This window comes from Solea solea, chromosome 6, assembly GCF_958295425.1.
Source record: "Solea solea chromosome 6, fSolSol10.1, whole genome shotgun sequence".
NCBI lineage: Eukaryota > Metazoa > Chordata > Actinopteri > Pleuronectiformes > Soleidae > Solea > Solea solea.
Window position 1 is genome coordinate 12,805,836 of NC_081139.1, and position 27,520 is coordinate 12,833,355.

Sequence of the window (27,520 nt, forward strand, 5' to 3'; positions counted from 1 at the left end):
TATTGCCATTCCCTTTAGATGCCTCTCTTCCTCCTACTCCTTGCTTCACCCTTTGAAGTGTAACACTACATAACACTGGATAATGATCACTCCCAACTGATGATTTACCTAACACATCCCAGTCACATATCCCTGCTAAGTTCCTTGATACCAAAGTTAAATCTAGTGCTGAAATATATATGTATATACATATATATATATATATATATATATATATATATATTGTATTGACCTAATGGGAGTTGACCGGATACTCTCCTCCTTCCACCACCTCCCTCTCTTTACTATAAACGAAATGAAGGAAAACATCAACATCATTTTCTGAAGACAAATTTTTTAATAAGAAATAAAAAAAAAGAAGTTTTACACATTGGTAAAACAGTTCAAACACATTTTTCTAGCTTACAGGTTGGCCATAGAAATAAAAAATAAAACCTTTCAAACTATCTTTTAAATGTTGCTTCTTTTTTTTTCCTTCACCAATAATTAAAAAACATTTTCACCATGTACATTCTCAAAAAGGAAGGGCTGGTATTCGGTGTTATGTAGGAAGGACAGAGGCATTGTCACCACAGACCATGCTCAGAGTGAGTGATGACAAGAAGGGACGAGAATAAGCAGGACTCCATTTCCCAGAGGCCTTAGTGCTGAGATTGCCATCGTTCAAGTAAGTTCACGAAAGAAACAGGATTTTGGAGGCTTACTTAATAATTTGAGTCCTGTCCTCACAAATGAAAACTTAAATTTAAACTAAAGATTTACGATAACGTTGGTTGTTTGAGTGGAAACCAAATAAAAACAAACGTGACTTTTGCGTTGATAAAACCACTTTTTTTTTTTCTTTTCCAACCACAAGTTACTCTTATGTTAAAACAACGGGAAAGAATAAGAAGATGTTTAACACGACTAACGACCTAAACAGATGTTCTGCCATTCCCGTGCAACCCAACGGTAACTTCAATAATGTCTGATGTTGCATCTTTATCACGAAAAGACATTTAGTCCCACGTGACATGGGTTTTACTGCAGTTTTGTATTAAATAAAACATTAACTGCTGGAGTGGGGATTGGATTTAGATTACAAGATTAAAGTATTGCATATGACATTTTAAAGAAAAGCCCACATTTGATATAGTGTAATCTTTCTTTTTATCTAATTTACTGCTTTTGTTACTGAGTTGTCAGCTTCCCAAAAGTAGCCCCAAATGATTTCATTCCATCAAAAGAAAATCGGACGTACTGAAACCTTTTCGTACATCATAAATGGAATCAAACACATTTTTGTTGCCAGGCTTAACTACAGCCTCCTGAGGTACTGGTCAGATTTTGCAGAGTGGGGAACGTCAGATGTGGCATGCTTTTGGAAACCCACCTGATTATTAGCAACATTGCAGTTTTGAGAGAAGCAGGCACCTGGAGACTGTGGGCTTAGTGGCAGTGTTATCAAGTCTCATACTCCGTCACAAACGTACTGCTTAGTATTTTGCTAGATAATCATTGTTTTATCTCAGTGCATTTCAAACCACGTGATCATCGATGGAATAGTGGTTTGGTTTGGTCTAGTTCCACACTGCAGAGCTTTTTGTTTTCATTTCAATTGCCCCTGAAAACTTTCTTTTTCAACAATTCACAAGCTTATGTCCCACTTAAAAAGGTTAGCGTCACCTTTTTTGGGTGAAAAATACAGCAAGAAAGATAAAAAGTAATGTACAACGTATTGCACATAAATTGTAGCTTTTTTTTGTTTGCTTGCTTCTGATTGCTAGTTGTACACATTACTCAACGACAGATTCAAAATACACTATATTTGGAATTTCAAAAAAGGCAAATGTGACAGATACAATCAAAAAGAAAATAAAGAAACTGCTTGATTCATAAAACACGATCACAAAAAGTAAAAAAAAAGAAAGAAGAAGAAACGGATGTTTTTTTTTTTCCAACCTAAAAAATGAATCTTCAGAAACTTTTACATTCGCCCGCAGGCGACTTTCAAATTTTCAACATTCCGCAGCAAAAAACGTTGCTGCTCCTTCAATTCTCTTGCAAATTCATAATCTCTGAGAAAAATGGGTTAGCTTAGTTTTGCAGAAGGTTTACATAGGCTCACTGACGGGAAGTGTAAAAAGACAGAGGGACTGGAACACACACACACAGAGAGAGGCAGATTAAACCAATACATAAGTACATGAGTTAATATGTGTGGTCCTTGTTTTCTGTCCCCAAGGAGAATCTTAGCACAAAGGAAAGTTTTCGTATGTGAGTATATGTGATATGTATAATCTATACAGTATACATGGCCAACAAAACATGGTTAAAAAAAATTTAAAGTATAGAAACATCATGCACGCCCATAGGAGGGTCTGTGCAATGCTTTAAATCTAAAAACAGCATCAATTATTTTGCCTAAATTATTTTAACAAATGTTATGTAATTTTGGCTGGAAAAAAAATGACCTTAACCTCCCATAGATGATGGTAAGTGATGAGTTAAAATCTTAAGTCCCTCCAACAGACCCTGTGGGTGTTAGCTGAGGTGGTCGTGAGACTAAAACATTGGCAGAAGAATTGACAGCATAGATGACAGATGTGAAATAGTTGCAGTTCAAATTAATCAGGAAATGGAATGGGGGGGGGGGGGGGGCTTCCTGCTAAGATCCTTCAGGGGAACCAAGAACCAGGTCTATTTAAGAGCTTAAAAGTAACTGAAGCGTTGTATCTGCATTAAAAGAAGAGGTCTACATTGGGAGCTTGGTAAACAAATATGTGTGAAGCTGCATGAAAATAGACAAGTCTCCTGTGGATTGGGTTTCATAAATCCCTTCTAATGATATGAGCTCATTTCATTTCTTCATATTTAATAAAGTAGCTGTCGAAAGCTGACAGATAAAACATGAAGATGTACAATCCAGTTGCTGCAATGCTTTTACTCAAATTCCTGCAAACACAAATGTGTGTAAAGTGTCTGCTTCTGGGTGTTTTAACAGCACCCAGAGACTTTTTTCTACAGGCCAGTGAGAGCTCTGAATAAAAAATGGCAGTGTTTTTTGTTTTTTTGTGGCTACGGGGGGGTGGGGGGGGGGACAAGCTGGGTAAAACAGGCAGTCGAGGTGTGAATTATTTTTGTCTGCGTGACAGAGAACTGATGCAATAGCCTTTCAAGCTCGATAAAAGCGCCTTTTTGATTGCTACCAGTTGATTTCAGCTCTTTGTCACCCACTTTGACGTCAAATTTCTAGTAAATGCTGGGATAATAAGAGCACTGCATAAAAGGCCCTGAGTGGATGGTCGCTGATCACGTACACAGTGGAAACCGCTGATTACACACACAGTTGTACACCCGTCACATTATCTGCCTTTAGGTGTTAATGGTTTTCGCATCGTCGACATTATGGCCCCCTTCTTATTGTGAAGAATGGAAGGTTTTTAATTTAGTTTGAAAAACAAATAGATCAGCCAGAACTGCAGAGGCAGACACTGTAAATGTAACACGTCACCCAATTGTGTTACCATATCAGCGACTGGCAGACTTTAGATTAAGCTAGTTTCAATGGTAACCATGTCAACCGGTGTCTGTAGCCACCACAGTATTGAAATAAATATACATGACCAATCACTTTATTCAGATCTCACGGTGTCACTAACTGCGTACCTGCATGCCCGCTGTCTGCCTGTGAAAGTGAAGCTTTGCCAGACTTACAGACTCCAGCTTTAATCGTCTTCTGTGACCTGTATGAGCTCTTTCGATTATAATTTATTGTACGTTGCAAAGTACAGTTTACATCTGATTTCAGCTGCAGTGTGTAGCAGTTTGGGTTCCTCATTGGAAATTATCCATCCCTCACTTTTGCTTTGGAGGGGCAATGTGGTCACCATGGAAACCTATCCAAAGTTTGTCAGTCACCAGCTCTTATTTGTCTGCAGCCAGCTGCCACATTTCACAGTGTCTGGGCAGGAGTTTGGCACTCAGATTAGTTGGAAGTCTGACACTGGTTTATTTACTGGATGTATCGTCCAACCAATGGTGCAAAGCTTGTCATATAGTTAATAGCCATTGGCTACAGTGGCCTGCATGGCTGGGTTATAACAACTCAAATACTGTCATCTTGTATATACAGAAGAAGAAAGCTATATAACCCCCCAACACCTATAAACTTACAGTTGGAGCCATTGCAGAATTGCCATTTCATTGTGTAAATTGAACTGCTTGATAAATATTTGACCCATACCCCCATATGCAAGAAAGTATTTGGGTAAAATCAGTTGCATTGTTGTTTTCTTTTGTTGTCGTTTTTTAATAGATGATATTACACACAGTCATTAGTAGGAGCAACGCTGTAGAAATTCATGACAGGGACGGTACTACAATGGCTGCCACTGTAAATATGTGATTTGTATAATAGCTCAGTATTTTCACCAGATAAAAGAAGTGTTCCTTCTTCTATGTAAAACTACAGCAATAATCATCAATAGTGAATACCAATAACATTATAGTCTTAATGAAAAACTCTAAACACTGACGGAGGAAAACACTAACAATAATGTAACTTCCTCAGTCAAAAAGAAAATGAATCCAATCAAAAACCGTAAGCCAAGAGTGCCTAGTGCAGTCACTTATGTACTGTAAACTGGTCTAGGACAGAGAAAGATAGATAGAGAAGTAGATATAGATAAACTGATAAGCTACTACTGTACAGTACGGCACAGACAACACACTGAAGGGTTCAACCTCCACATTTCAAATTTCAAATCCTCTCAGATACCTCTCTGTGAGCAGATTTTTCCAATCCAGTCTCACTGCTAGTTTCTCTTTGACCCATGGTTTTTAGCTATGGCAGATGGGGATTATTTGTGCTAAGGAGCGTTTAAGAACTACAGCTTTTTTGTTTATTAAGGTCATTGGCTCTGGCAGTGTCAATTATGTTCATCTGATTTCTCTTTTTCTACTTTTTTTTTAAAGGTGCATTAGGCAATTTTGAGTAGCAGTGGTCCAAAAATATATCAGCATTTCAGCATGTTTCTCAATAGCACTTCAGCTGGTCTATGATTACAAGGGGGAGGGATGCTGTAAAGGAAAATAATTTAGTTTTGGTGGCTGCAGCTTTGGATTTTCATTCTTTAATTTTGACTCGTCAAGTTTTGCCGATTAAGAAATATTTGATACCAGAAACAAACAAATCAGTTTACAAGAAATAACATTTGTTGGATTAGGACACTTTCTTTGTGCCAACAACATTTGGAAAAAGAAAAAAACGGTTTTAGTTAATACTGTTGTACCTGAAGTCTCTAACTTCTGATTTATTAAAAAAAAACAAAAACAAAAACAAAAAACAGTCAACTGAACACAGTCGACCAGAATAAACCAAAGCTGAACCCAATGGTTACGATATGCTTTCAGATAAGTGCAGAAGAGTTAAAGTTACATTTTTGGTCATCGTAGAAGTTTCAGAAACGTTTTTCATATTGTGGCTACGAAAGGCAGTTTGATTCCAAGACTTAAAAAAACACGTTCTCCCTTCATTTTCTACAAAAGTAGCTGGTGGACCAAACAGACATGTACCAGCACAAGACCAGAGGCTGGTGCTAATTTGCCACTGTGTCTTTAAAGAAGACAATGGTGGGACACACTATTTAAAAAAGAGCTTTTAAGTATTTTAGAAATAGATTTGAAATGTGATTGCTACCCTCATAATAAAACCACCAACAGCAAACTACTTCCAAAGTACTCCTAAAAGATTTGAAACAGCAACATATTTTTTCCTTAAAACCCTTATCAGTCCACCAGACAAACAGACAGACAGAAAGCTAACTAGCTTTAGAAGCAATTTAGAGAACATCAGAGGAGAGGAGAAGAGAGGAGAGCAATCTCATGGAGGGCCTCCACCTCATTCTTTTACATCATTGTTTCTACGATGGTGTGGGTGGGGGCCTTCATCAGCAGCCCCTGGTTCCCATTGGGATCCAGTGGGTAGGTGAGATCCTTGGGGCCACGATGGTCTGCAGGACGGGAGCTGGCTCCACCACGAACTGGGGCTGCCACCGCCTTGATCCTCTGCAGGAAGGAAGGAAGGAAGGAGAAGATTGCAGGTTAAAGAAGAGGTGGAAAAAAACCGAGACAACGTGAAGGACAGATGGGAATGAGAACATGAAAAAGTAGAAATAATCTCAAGCTTTTCCATAGTTTCCGTGTCCCCTGTCTTGTCATAGTCAGCAGTTCAGTTCATATTAAATTGTGGGTGTCAGTCATACCTGACCCCGCAATCCATTCCAGTTCTCTTACCTGGAACATGCACACTTGACAGTTCACACGTCACATTTTTTGTGACAGTGCACACATTTTCGCATAAGGTCCGAAGTGGACGATGACATTTAAATTACACAGACCATAGCAGAACTCAGTGAACACGGAAACTACGAGCTGGCCTTTAAAAGCTACACAACACACCTCAATGAGTGGCCCATCAGACTGAATGATCTTGATGACGACCACCATAGGGATGCAGATCATGGAGGTCAAAGCCAAAGTCCATCCTATTCCAATGGCCCAGTCAGGATACTTATACACCTTGTTATACGCCAGTCGCTTGAATTTGACCAAGGAGAAAATAAAACAGCTCTGCAAATGAGAAGGAATAAAACATTATTTACAAAAATCAAAAAACATGATTTAGGTCAGAAATTGTTGTTTTTCAAGTAAAAATAAATGATTGGAGTTTATTATTTGAGCTTAAATAAATTACTGGAGCTTATATACTTAACTACAAGTGAACACAACACAGTATGAAGACAGAGACAGATAAAGTGAGAAGAGGTTAGAAGAAAAAAAAATGAGTTTAAGGAAGTAGAGGAAGTCTTAAAATAAAAAGAAGAAAGACATGTAAAACTCTGTTCCCTAAAGTTCACTGATGATTACAGTTAACTAGATACAGTATGAGACGGCACTCACCGCACACAGTAAAGGAGTGACAACGGTCCAGCTCCATTTCATCCATGGATTTGGTCTATAGCCAATCATCTCCTCTACAGCATCATAGAAATTATCAACGCCTATGAAGACAGTAAAAATACATTTGGATCATCTTTGCTTGAGAAAGAAACTTCTACTACTAAAGAGCACATCTGGATTACTTAAATGATTTATTGGTTAATGTATTTAAAGCAACACAGTGTAGGATTTCAACCCTCAAATAGTGTCTCCTAGATCACTCCGGCACTGTGGAACTTGGTTGTTTGCACATAAGAAGTCTTGCTTCAGAGTTTGCCAGTATCAACAAATGTTACCACAACATATATTTTGTGCCAGTGGTAACAGACAATATTGTTTCCCAACTGTGGGGAGACACCAAGAGTTACCTAAAAGATCTTCACATAGGACATGAAAAGTTGGAAGAATTTATTTTGCTCCTAATCTTAGTAGTCCTAAAGCTCTTTGAGACAGGGCACAGCTGGGCATCGAGACATTAGGAGACAATGTATTAGAAGCACCAAGATCCCGAACACAAAACAAAAAGCCTTTGTCTTTCATATTTCTTTCTAGGGATTTGCTTTGAAGGGTGGTACTCACCATAAACCCAGGCAACAGCGATACATTCAAAGAATGCCACCCACAGAAGGCACACACCGCTAGCTGCATAGTAATCAAACAGCTGGAATACATAAATGCCACCCTGCAGAGAGGCAGACAGACAGAGGGAGAGAGAGGTTACCAAGTGACAATTTTCAGGTACATACTTTCTTTTTCTTTTTTGAATCACTCTTAAAAACCTGTGCACAAAATAATAATCTTCTATAGAGACAGGTGCATGTAGAGAAACTGTGGAAAGTTGAAGGGAATAAATAGCAAAATGAACATGGGTTTAAAGGTCTACAGTGTTTCCTAGGGCTGTTAATTGGATCCTCTAAATTGACCATAGGTGTTAATGTAAGAATGAATGACTGTCGGTCACTGTATATCGGCCCTATAACGTGTCCAGGGTGCACCCCACCTTTTGCCCTACGTGAGATAGCATGTCTCCACTATCATGTGGATAAAGTGTTAGATAATGAACTATTGTGAACAGTGAAAGATTATTTACATTTCTCATTTGAATGACAGTAAACATTACAGTACAGCTGTAATTTTTATGTCTAAACCTGACTGAGTCAGGGAAGGATAAAATGTTTTGGGAAATATCTGAAAATAAAGAAAAGGAGAAATAAATAGGAGACAGGACCATGTCAGGTCTACTGTATCTATTAATACTGTACTATTACTATTTACTGTAAATTGCACACATTCTCTCTGTTTATATCATTCCTTCATGTGTTCCAGTAATGATTACTAACGCTGTCCTTTACATGCTAGGTTCTACAAATCACTTGTCACTTCTCGCAGTGCTGTTACCTTGGTAACCATGGTAAGTCCCAGCAGGTAGCTGATGCAGCAGACAATAGCGATGAAGACCTCTCTGTTGTAACCCTTCCTTAGGAAGGACGGATACAGATCCACCAGTGATGTGATCTGCCCTTCCACCTCCACAAACTGCAAGGAGACAGACACAATGATGTCTTTACATGCCATCAAAATCACATTATCACATTTATTTTCGCACTGATTATGTCCAGACATTTGGATCAGAACACTTTCCAGAATGTGCTGTTCAAAAATTAAGAACATACCAATCTGGACAACTACACAAGAATGTTTGGTATGAGCTGTACTCAGTGCCATCAAACTTTATTGTGTAAAGGGGCATTAACACACGGTTCTGTGAAGGTCAGTGCCCATTGTATTTGTAGATTAAGGGTTGACGTATAGATGAAGATGAGGCTTTTTCACTAATAAGAAATAAAGTGAATATACAACTTAAAGGATACTTTCTATTACGATGGTCAATGAGGAGTCTTCAATGTTAATGTGTGGACAGAGCTTGTGCATCTGCTAACCTGACTGTCGAGGCCAAGCAGCAGCAGCATAATGAAGAAGAGAATTGCCCAGACTGTAGGAAAAGGCATCATGGTTACAGCCTTGGGGTAGGCAATAAATGCCAGGCCTGGACCTGCAGAGGAGTGGGGAGGGGAGGGAGGGGGTGGTTGGTTAAAAGAGGGGGATGAGAGGAGGCAACATTAGTATAATCTGATATGGTCATCTGATCTGCATCTACGTCGTGAGAAAAGGCCCCAAAAATGGAGACGCAGAACCAGATATGAGTGCATATAATGGCAAACTTATTTTATTACTTAGGTCAAACAAGGTGTTAACATATTAAGCCTCTTAAGAATGTTTAACATATCTTTACTTACCTCGGACCTCTTTTGTAACACTTTTGAAATTATGAAATGTCTATAACATTAAACACCAACACACTTCACATATTTCATAATAGCATATAATGAGGAGAAGGTTAAACATTATAATGAGGAGAAGGCACAACAATAACAAGGAAACCTTAACAACAGTAGAGAACATACTGTGTAGTAGATTGTAACTAGCACATGCATTATGTAGTGGATAGATTCCCAAAAGGACCAAAGACCACAAAGCGTCCATGTACTTCTTTAACCATGATTAATTTTTCCACACAGCTCAAAGCCTTTAACATGGACACAGTCAACAGCTAGATAAGCGCAATCAAATGCTTCTTGTTTTTCTCAAGCCATTTTACATTCCTAGATTAATTGAGCATGTGTGTTTACTTCATAAATACAAAATGGCCCATATAAAACCAGCAGGTGCAGTCTGTCATATCTTATATTTCGAAGGTCCAAACAAGGTCAAACAAGGAAGCAGTGGTAACAGCAAAACAGATTTGCAACCGACAGCAAGAAATGTAAATATGTTCTGGTTTTCCTCTTTGTTTTTTTTTAAGTGTGAATTATGACAGGGCATCCAACCAAACACAGCAATAACTCAGACAATATAGCATCAACTTTCAATGGAACATAATCCACATCACATTTTCATATGTCATCACAGAACTACAGTAGTAAAACTTTTAAATTTGTAGTGAGACAGAAGTCGCTTACACAGCACTGCAGAAACTCACGCAGATATTTAACCTTCATTCAGACAAATCAGAAACAAGCAGCCAAAATACGGCAGATTTACTTGAGCTATTCCTAAACCTTTAACTTGCTTACCTGTCAAGGCTTTGGCCTGATGAAGGCAATGTGTCTAATCAATAATCACATCTAATCAAATGTAGTGATGATTTTTGAAGTGGGGAAGAGTGTGAGGGCTCATTTGATTAATATGTCCAAATAAATATATATATGTGTACAAATTACATTCCAAGACCCCCAATACAGCTATCTTTTCGTCTTGTTTCAGAATATTAAAAGTATTAGTCTGAGTCATAGTTGTAGTGTATTCTGTTGACTTGACCTCTATATTTAACGTACAACTAACTGAACCATTTAATCAGGGTGGAAAACATCCATGTTGTTCGTAAGTCGGGGGACACTCAGGATGGCTCTTTTTTTCACTTAACATAGTACTCATCTTCATTTCTACTCTTTAGTAGCATTATCTGGAGCATCATTTCTTAAAACACAACCAAACTGGTTGATCTTGATTTGTTTTACTTAAAAGTAAAAAAAAATACTTGGCCTTGATGATATCTGTCCTGCCATTCATGTATATTACAACTTCGAGTTCTCACCTAATGTCCAAATAAATGTGCAATGTCTTCAACAAGTAGGGAAGAACATACAATAGATCACAGAAAATATAGAATCAGACTTTCCACACAAGATCATACAGTAATTACAGAAAGTTCAGCTTTAAGACTGAGTCAAAATTAATATTTTATGTGAAACAAGCATCGTTATTTAGTTGAAATTTGACTGAAAAGTCAAGCACTGCCCATTGGACTGGATTCCACTTACAAAACAACATTGCACTGTCATGAGGCTCCAGCAAACCTAAATATAGGCCAATTGTAAGTTAATAGAATTCAAGATGACAATTACAACCGCTTAAAAGCCTTTCCACAGCCAACACCTCAGTCTCCACATGGCAAACAATACAAATGTTGAGGCACTGAAAGACAAACTTCTTTACCCAGCAAAAGGTCGAATAGTTTTCCAATAACATTCTGTTACCATTATTGTTGGTGCCTGTGGTCTCTTACAGTCATTTCAAATAATAGTTGACAACTCTGCATGCTAGAATAAAAAAAAACTTGCTCAAACCAATGATAACACCATATGCCATTTAAGTCGCTCAGACAGATATTGCAGACCACAACAATGGCCATGGAGATAAGGAAAATCTCAGAACCAAGAAAGCAGGGTTAAGCTAACAGGCTGGCACAAGATGCACTGTTAACTGTCACACAGCTTTTGTTCTTTAAGGTGAACATTTAGCTCATGTCTGGAACTGTTGTTCTCCATTATCTATTCCACTTGCTTTACTGCGCCAATAGACCGAGCAAATATCTTCCTAATTCTCACACCCTGCGTTTGTCAAAGAGTGTTTGATTTCGGAATCGTCCATATTCCGATGCCGTCATGTGCACTTAACCAACGGATCCTCAAAATTCCAAATGAATTCAGAATCTAAATATTGGCTCTTTCTCTTTTGGGTTTCATTGCTTTTTTTTTTTTTTTTTTTTTTTTAGTTATTGTTGTATAATTAGTTAATCAGGAAGCAGCGCCCACCATCACTGCCGCCTTTACAGAACCCTCGTACCTGACACTGCCACATCAGAAATCGCCACCCCTTGCTCTTGTGCCATGAAGCCCAGGACGGAAAATATTGCGAAGCCAGACACAAAACTGGTACCACTGTTGAGGGCTCCCAGCAGCAAACAGTCCCTATGTCACACATATGTCATGAGGAGGATTTGTTAATGAACACACAAGTTTCCCTGCTATCTACTGCTAACCCACTCACTGAAACTGGCACCTCACCTGTAGCAGTTATACTTGTACTTGTTGTAGCTCCCCAAAGAAGTCATAGCGCCCAAACAGATGGCGTAGGAAAAGAAGATCTGGGTGCCAGCATCAGTCCAGACCTGCAAAGTGGGAAGAGAGAATGGAGACAGAAAGGCTGAGGCCTGCTGATCCGGGGAAATATGGGACATGTAGAGAAGCATTTGTCATGTCTGTGAAGGTTCTCAGTCATCCAGGTCATTGGATCCTAAGGAGTGTACTTGATTGAGCTTTACTGGCAAGTCCAGTTGCCATAATGTGCACTTCTCAGGAAGCGGTAAATGTCTTTGTATTTGTCCTAAACATCCAATAAATAAATTGCACCAGAGGTGATTGTTTTGTGACAACAAGGGGAGTTCTGCTTCCTCTTAAATGTCATAATGGTAAAATATGTACGGTTGTATTTACACTTCATAACTTTATAGTTTGTTCAGAATCAACTGTTTATCACAATCGCCTGACATGATTTTCTTCTCATGTATTCCCATAGTTTTTCACAAGTTCTCCGGTTTCCTCCCACAGTCCAAACACATGCAGATTTGGGGATGAGGCAAATTAGACTCTCTAAATTGTCCGTAGGTGTGAGTGTGAGAGTGGATTTGTCTCTATGTGATGGTGGACTGGCGACCTGCACCCCCTACGACCCTCATGTGGGGGATAAAGTGGTAGAAGATGGATGGATGGACATTCTTGTAGCAGCATGGCACATTAAAACCAGTAGAGGCTCAGCTTCGATTGAGTGGAGGGCAGAATTTGTGTACACATTTATGTATAAATAAATGGGCCTGAAATGAGCTTCCCCTCTTTTTCAAAGACCAGCAACCGCCACTGACTTGCACATATGGATATATGGTAATTGCAGGAAATAATGACCATAACAGTCAGCAAAAACAGAAGGACCTACCTCTGGGTCCTGCAGTTTAGTGAGATTTGGGTACAGGTAGAACTTGATACCCGCTGCAGCACCTGGCAGTGTCACTCCACGGATCAACAGCACGATAAGCATGACAAATGGGAACGTGGCAGTGATATAGACCACCTGACAATGATCAAAGGATGCACATTATCAACACACTCAAAATCCTCTATCTTGTACCCTTGTTCGCCTGGTAGGATTAACTATAGTCTGCCTTGTCAATGACAAGCCCCACTAAACATAAGAAATGTGTGTTATTTTATCCAATGTGACAAGAGCAGACCACAGGCCATCCCTTTAATCAATAAAAGTATAGTAATAGTGTCTGTTATTTGAAAAAAAAAACAGTGGCCACACTCTTTATTACCAAAATTACAACGTGTAGCAACCAGGAAGCATAAATCAGGCCAGACCATTTAGAGTCTTGAGGCAATAAAAGGGGGTAGTCTGGAATTGATTGAGCTGCCTCTGTTCTAATGGCCAATTGATGTTGTTGTTGCTGTGGCAGCAAAGGAATGAATGAAAGTCAAAACACTTAAATAGATATAGTAAACGGTCAGATTTCAGATTTTTATTAGGAAAAAATGATTTGCCTTTTTTCTATATTTAAGAGTAGCTTAAAGTAGCTACTGTCAATCAACAACCTCAAATATAAAGTATGCAACTCAAAATGGCCAACATTTAAAGATGATGTTGATGTAGCAGAGCCTACATAGAGGTATCCATAGTTAGATTAAAACAAACTAATTTGCATTATACATTGTACAGAATATGTTTGGGGCTATCTGCCAAAAAACAATGCATCAATGTCACTGATTGTTTTTTGTTTTGAGGTTTTTGATTACTCAGTTGATGTATTATTAAACAACCAATGCAGGCTTCAGAGTCACAACATTGCAAGGACACACATTTGCATTTTTCTCAGACTCCCATGTCCTTGAAAAAAATAAAATAAAATAAATGAATGGCACTTCCCTACACTCAGAATGAACACAGCTCTTAATTGGTCTCTGATAAGTAAACATTTCAAGTTCAAGAGAAGCGAACTCTAGTATACAAACAACAGTGCATTAAAGACACATTATACACATAATTAGCTACCTTGCCAGTGGACCTGACTCCCTTCCAGATGCAGAAAAAGCAGATGACCCAGACGAGCAGTAAACACAGAGCCAGGTCCCATTTAATAGGGCCTATCTCATCAATACCATTGCTGATTCCCAGCACATTGCGTCTGTAAAATAAAATGCAAAGAAGTCCATTTAGCACATGTTCACCTGTGCAACTTCGAAAGGGCACTTCATGACAATGGTGATAAAAAACAGCAGGGCTTTTCTTTTTTTAGATGTAATTTAATCCTATGTGTGGGAACTGGAGAATGCACATCTGTACGTAACTAATGACCCCATTAGTAAAGTGTCAGCTACTTCCTGTCTCCTTACAGTTGACCAAGTTGTCTTTGGCGTGGTTCCCACCCTGCCCTCTCTTGTATTTGTCGGTTTTGCCAGTTTGTCTGGACTCTCTAATATCAGCCAATCAAATCAAAGTACAACAAAGTCTATCATGATATAATGACTATGATAGAGTTCTAGTGTAATCTTATATATTTAATTGCAGCACATTCTTCACAGTTGTAATTTATCGGAACTTTCAACATGTAAAACATAATCAAATATAAGTGTGATGAAGTAAGTGTGTGTATGGTTTCATGTAACTCACTCCCAGAACTCGGTGACAGGGGAAGTAAAGTTGGAGGAGTTGGAAGCCAGCCAAAGGGTTTTGTTATTGCGGTAGGTGTCCTCGATGCAGCGATCGGTATTCCACGGCTGATTGCACTTGGCCCAGGGAAGCTCTGGCTGAAAACACTGAAATGCAACAAAAAGCACAATTTATATTTGTGTTTCTTAGCATTTGTAGACACCCACTCTTCCAGTCGCCAGTTTAGCCATCAAAGTCACTAACAACACACTTTACAAGGCGGAGCGTCTCTTTTTGTCTATGGTATAACTTGTCACGGCATCACCATGGATAACCAAGATGCGCGACCAGCAAATTTATTTCCCTATTGATGTAACAAGCTTAGCAGCATAGAGCGTTGAAGTTGCTTATTCTCCTTATGTACAATAGATTTTATTCTTCCACACGGTCCATTGTCTCCTGGATCAGTAGGATTTATTGACTTAGTAAAGGGAAACTATCTCTCTCAAGTCTGTCATATTTGTTTTTCAGGTGAAAAGCATATAAACATTATTTATAATGAAACTACAAGATGGTAAGGGATCATCAACAAACTATGAAGTTCTGTAAATGTAATAAATAAATCTCTTGTTTATTAACCTTATACAATTCATTGATTTTCTCCTCTGATGTGTTGTTTTTTTACTAATTACTTTTTATATAGTGCTATTTGTTATTATAGCTTCCCTAATTTCTGGGAGTTTGAACTAAGAATTAAAAGAATAACTCTCATATCTGTCATGACATTATCTAATGGTCACTCCTCTAGTAAAAAAAAAACAGTGTATCTGTTAACTAACTAACCATATACCAGGATAGCAAGTCTCTATAAAAAATGAATTATTCTAGTCAAGCCTGAGGGTAAAACATAACTTTATGCCAAATTGACCAAATAAATAATCAGTATCTTTACATTGAAATGTTTTTTGTTTATTAGATTTTTTTTTTCCCCTAAACGTACCTGGAACAGGTAGTAGACGCCCCAAGCCAGGATGACGATGTAGTAGATATTCAAAAGGGAAACGATCACAATGGAGGCGTAACCAATACCTAGAGGGGAATAAAAAGGTCATGGCAATAAGAAGATGAAAATAGGGGAAGGCCAAAAGGCAATTTAACACATGTTAAACAAGTACCATATCTAATAAAAATGAGAACAATAACGGTAGATGATTAGAGAATTAACATCAACATGTTACTTCCTGTTTGTGAGTAGTCTTTTGTCCTGCTATAATACAAGGAACACACACATTCACACAGAGAGAGTCTATAATAGTCGTGTTTTAGGGATGTAACCTTCACTGGTGTTGCTCTGCACTTGATTTGACACATTTACTAGAGCAATCAGCTGCGTCAATACTGGCCTTGAGACACAGGTGGTGGTAAATACAGTGTGTTTGTCTGTCTGTATGTGTCTCTTTGTTATTGCGAGTTTGAGATAAAGTGTGTCTTTGTGTATGTGTGTGTGTACATGAACCCTTAACCCCATGTGTGAACTACTTCGCTTTCATATCATGTCCATTTAATCACTCAGCTAAAAGCTAATTAGCGGCTGCCATGCATCTACGTCGCTCAAAACACACACACACAGGTTTGTGCAGCTATTCTTCTCAGGACACTACAGCCTAAACAAAGCATTATCCCTAACCCCTAAACCATCACCAGTTACTGCCACAACACTAAACATTTGATTCTGCCTTATTAGGACCAGGTTTTGGTCTCATGAGGACTGTTTAGACCAGAAAAGGTACGAAAGAGGAAACAAACACAAGTACACACACGCACACACACACATGCTCAGATCACATGGAACAGTGCTGATCAAACAAACAGATGCTTTGCCTCCATGATGTAATTTCTTGTGCTCATTGGCTGACCTCGGCTGACCTCTCAGTAACGAGACGGTAAAGACCAATAGGGTTTATTTAGGGTCTATAGAGTATCATTTCATGCCAGACTGATCTATGAGCTACAGTTTTGGGTCATATTTGATCACAATTTCGAGTCTTGTCTGAGTACTTGTGTTAAAGACATTTTTCTGTTTTATTTATAGGGAAGACCAACAGTAACCATGGTAATAGCTGCGTGTCACATTAAATAATGGCTGCATGGCTGCCCGACCTACTTTGAACAGATTTGAAACATGTGTTTATATCTGCACTACCCTTCCTCCATTCTGCCATTCCCTCACTGCCCTCTGCATTTGTTTGACATCCACATTACTTGAGACCATGAATGCAGTATGCACCCTATTAGGGCATCATAAGGAAGTCATGGAAATGTTCAATTTTGGTGTATGTTTGGGTATTGATTGGTTAGGTTGGACATTTTCTGGATGGAGAGTAGAGAGGAAAATCTCTCCATCTGGTTTCTAATCTAGTTTTGCCTGTTGCCTACTGTCACTCTTTGGCTGCCATGGCTAAGACAATATAATCCACATCTCGACCAAGAGCTGGAAAAAATATGGAACTGTAACTTCCAGAGGTCGCCAGCCCCCCCATCACTTCCTGAACCCCAAGGCTACCAAACCAAAGCTCGAGACTTGAAGTCTTTTCCACCAGATGTAAGATGTCTCCCATCTAAAGAAAGAGGCCATGGTATAATATGCTGCTGGAATCAATCGTTCATCTTTTTCCTGTTTATTCCTTCGTTAACATTTTTGATGATTTCAGTGTGACATTTATGTACGTCAGCAGAGAACATCTTGTACAGCTACACTGACCTCATCCGCACTTGACATCATGGTTGGGATTGGTTCCATCCTTTAACCTCACCACCATATTCAAAATGCTATGGCAGCACATGTTGCCCCATCTCCCTCTTCCCCCCCTCACTCTCTTTTCTTCTCCATCTCCCAGTTTTTATTTATCTCCCTTTATCTCTGGTCTTCATCAATCCACCGCTCTGCTCCTCTCCCTGGTCTACTTCTTTTCTTTCTCTGGTGCTCTGTCTCTGATGTGTTGCACCGTTGTTGCTGTAGCAACGTGTGATTCAGGACAAGCTGTACACCATCTTATGAGTGAGTGTATGTGTGTATGTGTGCACGAGGCATCGGAGGGATATAATGTGTCTGAAAGGAGGACAGAACATGTGTGCATGAGAGAGTGAGGATAGTTGTGCAAGTAAATAATTCAATCAAGATAATGAAACAGTGACGATAAAATGACTGAACCAAATTTATAAACATGAGGATAGAGGCCTCAGTGTGTTGGTGTACTAGTGCAAGCCTGGTTGCCTGGTAACAGTTGCAGGGTAAAGTCTCAGCAGTCTGGAGGCGAGTCTGGTGTGACTCAGCCTTATGTTACACAGCCTCTGTGAAATTTAACAGAGGTTTGGAAAATGGCCTGAAGTTGGATCAAAAATGGCTGGAGGCACTGAGCTCTGCGCTCATCACTGAAACCGGTGAGACTGAACAACAGTGAGGGTTAGGCAGACTGGGGGAAGATATCTTGGTATAGCAAAACATAGAGATGACACGTGATTCATGCTATGGCTATAACAAGCTCTTGCAGAGGTGCATTGTCATTTGGATTGTGCTCATGTCCAGTGTTAGATAGTCAGATGTAGATATTTTTTGCTCTGTATTTGGTCTCTACATGGACCTTTTTATTGTATATACATGTTTGCAGTATCAGTAAAATTAATCTTAATAATCAAATACAGTACATTTAATCCCCTGCAGCATTCAGGGATTCAAATGGATAATTAGACTAAATGTATTTAATTTTAACTCTAACTTTAATTTCCTCTAGACAGTGAAGGGGGAACAAGACATAGAGTCAGTAAATCAACCAGGTTGCAATCAAACCTAGGGACCTGCTGCACGGGCATATGCAGCACTTAAAAGCATGCCCTAAAATACCCACAATTAAAAAAAATTAAAATAAATGCTAACTCTCCACAGTGTGGGCAAGGGTTTCTAAGAGTAGAGTCACCTAGAACACGTATGATGAGGATGAATACTCTGCTCAATCACAAGCTTAAATGTAATACTTCCTATCCATTCAGCACAGACTGTTCTGTGCGGGGGCAACGTACCAGTAAAGATGGGGCAGAGCTTCTCCCAGCAAGTGATACCACCCTCGGAGGTAAACTGACCCAGGGCGACCTCCAGAAAGAAGACTGGCAGACCACCACCAAACAGGAAAATGAAGTATGGGATGAGAAATGCACCTGCAAAATGACATTTAAGGAACAGTTGTCAATAATGTGGAGACAGAAATGTCTCTTGGTGAAAAACACATCTTGTTGGATACTTGATGTCTTACCTCCACCATTTTTATAGCAGAGGTACGGGAAACGCCACACATTCCCTAAACCAACAAAGCCACCAGCTACAGACAGAACAAAGTCCAACTTGCTGGCCCACTTCTCCCGCTGGGGGTGTTTGCCCTCTGCTTCATCTTCAGGCCGAGTGCCTGGGCTCTTGCCAGGAGATGGTTTCAGAGTGTCCTTATGGAAATCCTTCAGGCACTGGAGCTTCTCTTTCTGAGCCATTCTGAAAAAAACAAGATACAGAGATTTGAATTGATGATAAACATAATAATGATGACATCTTTATAATCTATTAAACAACAGAAATCACGTGCTTAAAGAATGCGGTACCATGCAAGCAATATTCCAGCTGTTGTTAATCCTCCTATGGAAAATAAAGCCCAGGAAGAACTCAATACTAATAAGTATTTTGGAAATTAAGTTTACATAAGCAGTATGAAAGGCACTTCAAACAAATGCTTGCATCAGAGTTGGAAGATCTAGCTTAACCTGTTTAAATAAATTGTACATCAGTGCAAATTTTTGTAACTCAAAAAAAACAGCTTAAAACTAAGAACTCACATGCTTCATATGCACCTGGAGTATAACACAGAGAACCGTATATTAACTTATTCAAACATGTAACCACAGTTTGGCCAGAGAAAGTTCTTTTATCTCATGAACACAGCCTTGCTTTCTATAGCATGGTTAACTTGACGTATCTGTAATAACATAGCTGACTGTAAGCTGGCGCTGCTGTCGAATGAATTTGTTTTTACATAACAGCAAAGAGCAAAACCGTACTCATTCCTCCATGTATTAACATTTCATTTTGCACCTATGGTAACGGCTTCCCTGACACCAAAGCAAATCTTCAACTCCAGAGCTAGCAGAATGCATAATCAAGTCATCATGTTCAAAGCAGTATGAGATGAAGTAATGAGGTGACAAAAAGGTTCGCTAAAATGCAAAGTAAGAGATTGTGCAGATTAACTAAACTCTAACATCCTCTTTTTGTCTGGCTGCCTTGTTTATTAGAAGAGCAGTGCAGAAGTCTGTCACAGTTAAACATATCATGCCTTTATCTCTTTGCATCCACTATCTTCTCTGCTCTGTCTCAGCCATTCATTCTCTGTCTTCCTGCAGGTCTGAAGACAAGAATACGCTTTAGACAAATCCCCCATGTTGCTGCCTAGAGATTCATACATGTTGTTTTCCATTCACCGTGCGCATCCAGAATTTACAGTGGTATCACTGGTGCACTCGGCATAACAATACAAACAGCGGCAAACGTCAGCAAGTGTCCTCGCATGTGCAGCTATGTGTGTATTTGTGCAAGTTATCTCATTGTGTGTCTAAGGTTTCCTCCAACAAGTTAATGATTACACAAAGAGAGACATACACAAATGAGTATTCTTCACTAACTTCCTACACAGTTAATTAATAACGCTGAGAGGAAACTGAAAGCACTAGCTTTGTGGGGGTTGGGGGCGTTGGTGCACGTGTGTGTGTGCGCTGACTGTATGTGTGAGTGATTGTGTAGAAGCACTTCCTGCTTTTACAGCTAGTGGATTCATTTTGTCTGTGACAAAGTGTTACCATGTGTAGAATGTGATATTACTACCACTATTGAACCAAGTTTACATTTCAATGTGTCACAAAGAGAGTGTTTTGTGTGTTGATTCATGAACAACAACGGACTCAGTGGATAGATATAATGCAATTACAAGGGTAAGTAGCAGAAATAAGTCTTTTGTTTGAGAAGAGCTTCAACATCATGAAGTTCTTGATGGTGAACCAAATCAGCTGATGTAGTTAAAAGACGTTTTTTCATAGATGTGAACACTGTTGAGGAGTAACATATCCGATCTGGCAGGTGACATCTTTGGGGTCCCCAAGAAATGATTTGCAGTAGTTGGTGCAAAATAGTTGCAAGATGCATTGCCTCGTTCAATAATTGCCACAACCCCGACACATATAAGTGGCAGAAAATTGACAAAATTGAGGGCTGATCGTAAGCTGCAGCAGCTGCCATGGCTAATAAGCCAAGGAAAGGACAGAAGCCAAGATGTGGAATTTTCCCAGTTCTAGAGAAGAGATTTGCATTCTGTAAGTTATGGAGGCAGTGAGAGTGTTTCAGATGACAGAGGAGATATATGAGCTGGACATGGTGTTGTTGTTGAACCGTTGCCCACAAGACAACCTCCAGAGCGAGACTGGCCGTGGGAACTGCAATGAAATTTTGAAAGTTGAGGCCAAAGGCTCAGTGTATAACACTAAGACTCATTGTCTCGTGTTCAGTGTCTGTGTGTGTGTGTATGTGTGGCCGCACAAGGTTACTGGACGTGGAGACACTGACTTAAGCACCCAGCCAGTATCTCTCTCTCTCTCTTTACACACACATACATATATATATATATATATATATATATATATAAATCTTTCTCTCTCTGACTTCACTCCCTCACCACTTACATAACACCCATTCCTATTTTAAGATCATGTACATTTCCACTGGGCTGACCGCCTGTTTCATTCACTCCTCGCCTCATCTCCTCCTCCTCCTCCTCCTCTACTCCACATTTTGTTCACCACCCCATCCTCTCATTTTCCCATTTATTGCTCTCTTCAAGTTTCACCTAATCGAATCCCAGTGAAATCAGTGGATTACAGTCTTGATAACAACACACTGACTGTGTGTTATATTCGCCCAACAATTGACAGCAATCTTCCTTTTTATCTTCCCCTTATCTTTTGGGTAATCGTCCCTCCTTCATTGTTTTTCTTAATCCACACCTCTCTACCACTCTAGTGTCACCATCATCCTCATTATCTGCCCACCTCTTTCACTTCTTCTATCACTCCCTGTTCTCCACATAATCTTATGTTTTCTTCTGACCATCCCTGCCCTGTTCATCCTCCATGGTCTCTGCTCTTTGTATTCCTCTCTTTTTCTGCCTTCCATGTTTTGCATCTTTCTTTTCCTCCTAGCATTTGCTTCAGCCTAATTTTATCCCGATTTGAATTTATTCACTATCACTTTAGAGAATGGAATTAAAACCACCTTAGCCTGAGAAAACAATACAATACTGTGAAACGAAAGAGCTGTTAAAAGTTAACTGAGAAAGACAAAGGGAGATAAATGGTAAGCAAAAAAAAAAAAAAGTCAAGGCCTTGCCGAGGCACGTACCAGGTTGCTGGAATTTAATTGTGTCAGAGAATTAGACAATGTGAGAATCAGAGAGGAAGTGAGGTGAAAATAGAAGCCACTGATACGGATAAAAATCGCCTTTGCAAGACCAGAGACGGCACAGAATAACGGACAGGAGCATGAGTTTTAACAGAAAATGGGGCAGACATGTGGGAGCAAGAGATAAAAAGTGAAAGAAAAACAGAGACATACTGCCAATAAAGGCTCTGCCATCTGAACCCACGCACATTGGTTTACTTCTGTAGCAGTTGATTTGGTAGGTAGTAATCATAGTCTCTGGGTTTGGGAAGGGGAGCCAAAGTGAAGGGCCTCAAATAAGTATTATCTTAATGGCCAACAGGAGAGGACTCCACCCCACTATCTCAAATCCAAGATGGCACTAGTCAAACCTGACACCTCTTTACAGAACAACACATCCATGGGTGCTCCAATGGGAGCAGGTGCATTTGTTATATAACTTCAACAATGAACAGGAAAAGAAATATCAGTATCTAATATTAATGTACTACACCAGTATTCATTTCTACATTTCTATAAAGCACCCTTTCTTCTTCATGCATATATGTGGCCATGATGATAACATCTCAATTGCCAGTTGCGTACAAATAAATAAAATGTTCATTTAAACTTTAATTTGAAAGTTTCTGCTTACGACATGCCACTTCCAGAATTTCTTGTGATTTGATGCAAAGATCAGAAAAATGCAACACATCTTTGGAAAAACCAGGTCTAACAGCATCATGGCAACAGTCAACTAGCTCTGAAGTGATGACTCCAATCAGCCTGTGAGAGTATGAAGACATGCACTTGGTATCCAGCTACAAGATTAGCCGGCATGTCTTCTGCTGGTGCTAGCTATAAATCACCATGTGTAATGCATTCTTCATTGGCTGCCAAGGTAAATGATACTGTACAACCCTGCCAAACATTTCATTAGCTGTTTAAATCATATCTACAACACAATTATACAAAACCATCCAAGACTAATGAGGTGGATCTGATGTCAGTGACTTACTACAGCGAATGTACTGTTTGTGGGTCAGTGTTTCACGCTGGTTAATATAATACATACAGTAGCAGGGGTTTTCAAGGATGCATGGTCATTAAAAGTTTGGCCGCCGTGTCTGCATGTTTATTTACTGTGTCACCGAAGGCTCATTTGCCCCTTTCACTTTTCATTTCAAGAGGTGACTGTGAGAAAGTTGCCATGCCTGTGCCTGAGATTTCACCAAGGCACAAACACACATTCCTCTTACCTCAGGTTACTGGCTTGATATATTATTTAACAGCAGACAAGCATGCAGGTAATACAGCAGCTTTGACAGACTGCTATTTCTCACAAACTCTGTCACAAATAAATCAATGTACAGAGGATCACATTCATCCAGTACATGAAAATGCAGCCACTAACGCATAACTGGGAGTATTTTTTTTCCCCCTTGAAATGCCCTTTGGCACACAGGAAGTAGTGTATGTACAGTATTCAAGTAATGCTCTTTTATTATCAGATACAACTCCGTATAACTCATTTAATATTTGAATTCCCATTTCAGTTGTCTACATGGTGTCATGAGTGATACAATGTACCACACTAAGGCCTTATTGTCACATTTAAATCATTAATTAACAATAAGAATGTAACAATAACCAATAAATGCTTAAATCCAGGGTTTTCCGCCACCTAATAAGGTCTCATGTATGATGCTACAAACATGCCTATAGCGCTAGTTATCACTTTAGCACAAATTGAATGACCGAAGAGTTAACTGAGTTGTTTATGTCTCTGTCCTTATGATGCACACTGAGATAACACAACAGATAACATAACGTTTTCTGTGTTTCTCATGGGGGAACTCAAAATATTTCCACACTAGTGATTTCAGAGAAGCGGGTTTGAGTTGTGTCGCTCATATCAGTGGTTGCCGTGGTTACTATTAGTTGGCAGCAGTTTTGGGTTAGCGGAAGGAGGTGGCTAGAATGGCAACAACCACAACACTGTGTTTTTCCCCTCTGGCATGACTGCAGGACATCACACTAGGGCAGTACTTCTCCCCTGGGGGGGGCGTGGTGAGGTGTCAGGGGGGCGTGAGAGGCAGGGGAGGACAACTCATACAGTGGTTTATACAGATAAATAAATAAAAATGATCAGGTTCTCAATAGTATTTCAATTCGGGGGGAGTGCTAATATTTCTGTCCTCTGGGGGGAGGCATGACAATAATAGAGAACCACTGCACGAGGAGCATGTTTAAACACTCGATTCCACCTTTGCTTTCAAAGGTCGAGATCGAAATGTGGTTTTTCGATCAATATTCCATTTACAATCGAGATTGTGACACACCTGTTAAATAAAGAGAACACCTTTGGATCTAGTCAAGTGAGGTTAAGGTTTGGGGGAAAAAAAAGACTTTTACAAATGAGTACTTGAATGAAAGCATCATGAGCTACAGCTCTAGTTTTATCCTTTTGTGGTGAAAAATGGCCTTTTCTTAAAGCTTATTATAGCCATAAATTGTCAAGTGGCAACTGGTTGGGAAGTCACCCATAATAATCTGAGCTCCTGTTCCCTGTTGGGATTTGGCCGGTGCCATCTAGTGGTTTTGCAAACAGAAATTGACAGGTGTCACCTGCAACCAGGGTTAGATTGAATGATACATGGTGTCACACACTGGTTTCCATTTAAATGTGTGATGCTTCATCATCTACTTTCCTCTAAATGGAAACATCATTTCCAAAATTGCTGAATAGTGGATTTGCCCACAGGTGGCTATTCAATATATTCTTACTTTCGTGTTGGCTTCAGGGAGTAAACCAGAGGTCCACTATTTATAAAGAGTATACTGAGGTCTAAGGCTGCTATCAGCAATGCAACTGGCTACCTTTCGCCTGACATTCCTGTCTCTAGCATTCTCCTCCTCGCTCCCATCATTACTTTACGAATGCATTTATTCTCAGACAATCGACCTAACCTTACAAGCAGCGAGATCCACCTCTTTGTGGAGTCTTGTTTCCTGATTGGATTGGAAGTGTTGTGATATACTGGAAACATTTCTCATAGATTCACAGTCACAATGAGACTGAGCAACAAGTCCTCCAACTGAAACGCCTGAATATTACCCATAGGTATGGTTTTAGCGGGGCTAAGACAGGGCTAGGCAGAAAGTTACAGATATTGATGACACACTAAAGACACATACAACGCAACAGCCAAAGTACAATGCTTTAATCACTAAGCAAACTGCCGGTGGACACCTCATTGATGACAATAACCCCAAGGTACCACATTGCTGTTATTTCAGCCATGCTTCCATCATGGTACATTTTGGTTTGGAATGGTAAAGCTCTTGGTCAGGCTCACTTTTCCACTGAGAACAGTACCTTTATATATGTAGCATGACGTTGTACCGGTGCGCCGTCAACGAACAATGACATTGAATGCTACACAACAGACAACAATGGAGCAGCTCTATTCCTAAAGGAAACACAACAGAATACATACCGAAAAATAATTAAATTCAGCAGAAATTGAAGCTAAGTAATTATACTTAATTTATATAAGGTATATGAACTGATGTTTTTATAGCGCCAAGATGAGCCTCAGGCGGGGTCAGTTCTATGGAGGAAGCTGCAACATGCAACTTCACCAATAACATACTTTACCAAGTGTAAATGGTATAAGTAAAACAACAACAAATGAATAAAAGTGATTAATAATCTATAATAACCATGTGTTTTACACATCCACCTACTTTGTTTAGGGCGCATTGATGTGTGAACATCTTTGGTGAATTATTCGTCGCCAGTAAAGACTGAACTCTTGTTACTGATCAAGTGTTAAGTCTGGTCTAAAGACGAAAACGGAAGCACCTGCCATCACTCATGACGCGTCCCAGCTGTCATAAACGACAGAGAAGAGAATTACACTATGATGTCAGGAAAACAATGACACCCTGCATACTAACGTTAAGAAAGATAAACGTGCGGCACGGGGACGACGACGACGAGACTGTATGTCTCCTGAAATGTGTGGTACAGATGCAAAAGAGGCAGATATTTGCTTTCCATACACTGTCATCGAGACACAGCGGTCGTCGTGTACTTTCGGCAGAATTTACATGACTGCGCCCTTTTTTTCGGCTGCGAATTTCAACAAAGCAGAGCAGGCTGAGGCTGAGGCAGAGAGATTCAGAAGAGGAACCAGAGAGACAGGAGAGGCAGCGCACGATGTGCAACGTGCGCCTGAAGAGCATCACCCCCTTCTCCGCTCTGGTTTAAGCGACACAAATAACGGACTTAGACTAAATGAAATCAATAAACAAAAAGGCGCACAAATCAGAGTCCCTACGCTTATGTAGATACACAAAGAGAGAGCGCCTGACACGGATAGCTTACATACATCGACAATCGCACGACGTACGTGACACCAGCAAATAGGCATTCACTTCAAACCAATGGATGCCTTCCGTGCACATGCACGTGTTAATCATTGCTCCTCATATAAAGAAGACACGTTCGGAGAAAATAAACAAAGATCACAGGATCAATATCGCTCGTCTTGCATTCAAAGCACTTCGAATACATTCCCAAATCCACCGGTCATCATCATCCCGGAGCGCACGACCCGGCGCGCACAGAGAAAGACAATAGAGAAAGAGTATTAGCTATAAATCTACATCCCATCTTCTTTGACAAACACGCGCACATTCATTCACACCACACAACAAACACACAACCAACAAACGCAATGTATTATAATACATGCGCATAGACTATTGAATGATTTTTTTTTTTTTTTAAAGACAAACATTTGAAATAAATGTATTAACATCATAATTCTTATTCAACATCATGTTCCATCAGGACCGTTAGATCCAACCTTTGCTTTATAGCCGTGCATTGAGGGTGCCGTTTCTCCATTTACCTGCTCTGCTGATGTGATTTTCTGTATTATGTGTGTCCTTTTAATGTCCTTTGAGCGCTGTCCCTTGTCCGTTTCCACTTGTCTGTGTCCCCCTGTGTCTGAGATCTGGATGCGTAGGTAGCCTGAATTTTATCCTATTTATAAGCCTCTGTTCCTGACCTTTGTCTCTTGCAACGGTGGGGGGGACTAGAAACATCAGCGGCAGTGGAAAATCACCGGCCTGCCTCTTCTGCTTCTCAAAGCAACAGGAGAGCCGTGTGTGTGTGTGGTGCCTTCACGTCCCGATGATAACATCAGATTATTTAACTGCGCGGCTGTAGCTATGTTGGCCGTGTTTTGACTTCAGATGAAGGTTCTTGCTCTCAAGGTTTGAGGTAAAATGTGGTGTTGAGGAACAGTTGTTTTCTTCAACATTCTGTGCAGTTTGAGAGGCATAATATTTGCGTAGAACAGCCACAGTGTCACTTCCATATACACTACACAACTTTTTGTTTTTGTTTTTAGGTTTTAAACATGTAAGTCATTTAAAACGTAAGTAGCGACTACAGTACAGTCGAATCTTTTTTTTCAATTA

General features: G+C 39.7%; 1 protein-coding gene across 1 annotated transcript; it reads right to left on the reverse strand.

Moving 5' to 3' along the window:
* Nucleotides 1-461: 461 nt before the first annotated feature.
* Nucleotides 462-27,170, reverse strand: LOC131460356 (sodium- and chloride-dependent taurine transporter-like). The gene is made up of 15 exons (XM_058630758.1): nucleotides 26,947-27,170; nucleotides 18,831-19,060; nucleotides 18,601-18,735; nucleotides 15,524-15,612; nucleotides 14,545-14,690; nucleotides 13,927-14,059; nucleotides 12,814-12,948; nucleotides 11,889-11,992; nucleotides 11,668-11,792; nucleotides 8,922-9,034; nucleotides 8,380-8,517; nucleotides 7,561-7,663; nucleotides 6,943-7,043; nucleotides 6,442-6,612; nucleotides 462-6,048 (listed from the first exon to the last, which is right to left on the reverse strand). The coding sequence occupies exons 2-15, from the start codon at nucleotides 19,057-19,059 to the stop codon at nucleotides 5,890-5,892; spliced, it is 1,881 nt and encodes a 626-aa protein (XP_058486741.1). The 5' UTR covers nucleotide 19,060; nucleotides 26,947-27,170; the 3' UTR covers nucleotides 462-5,889.
* Between the last annotated feature and the right edge of the window lie 350 nt (nucleotides 27,171-27,520).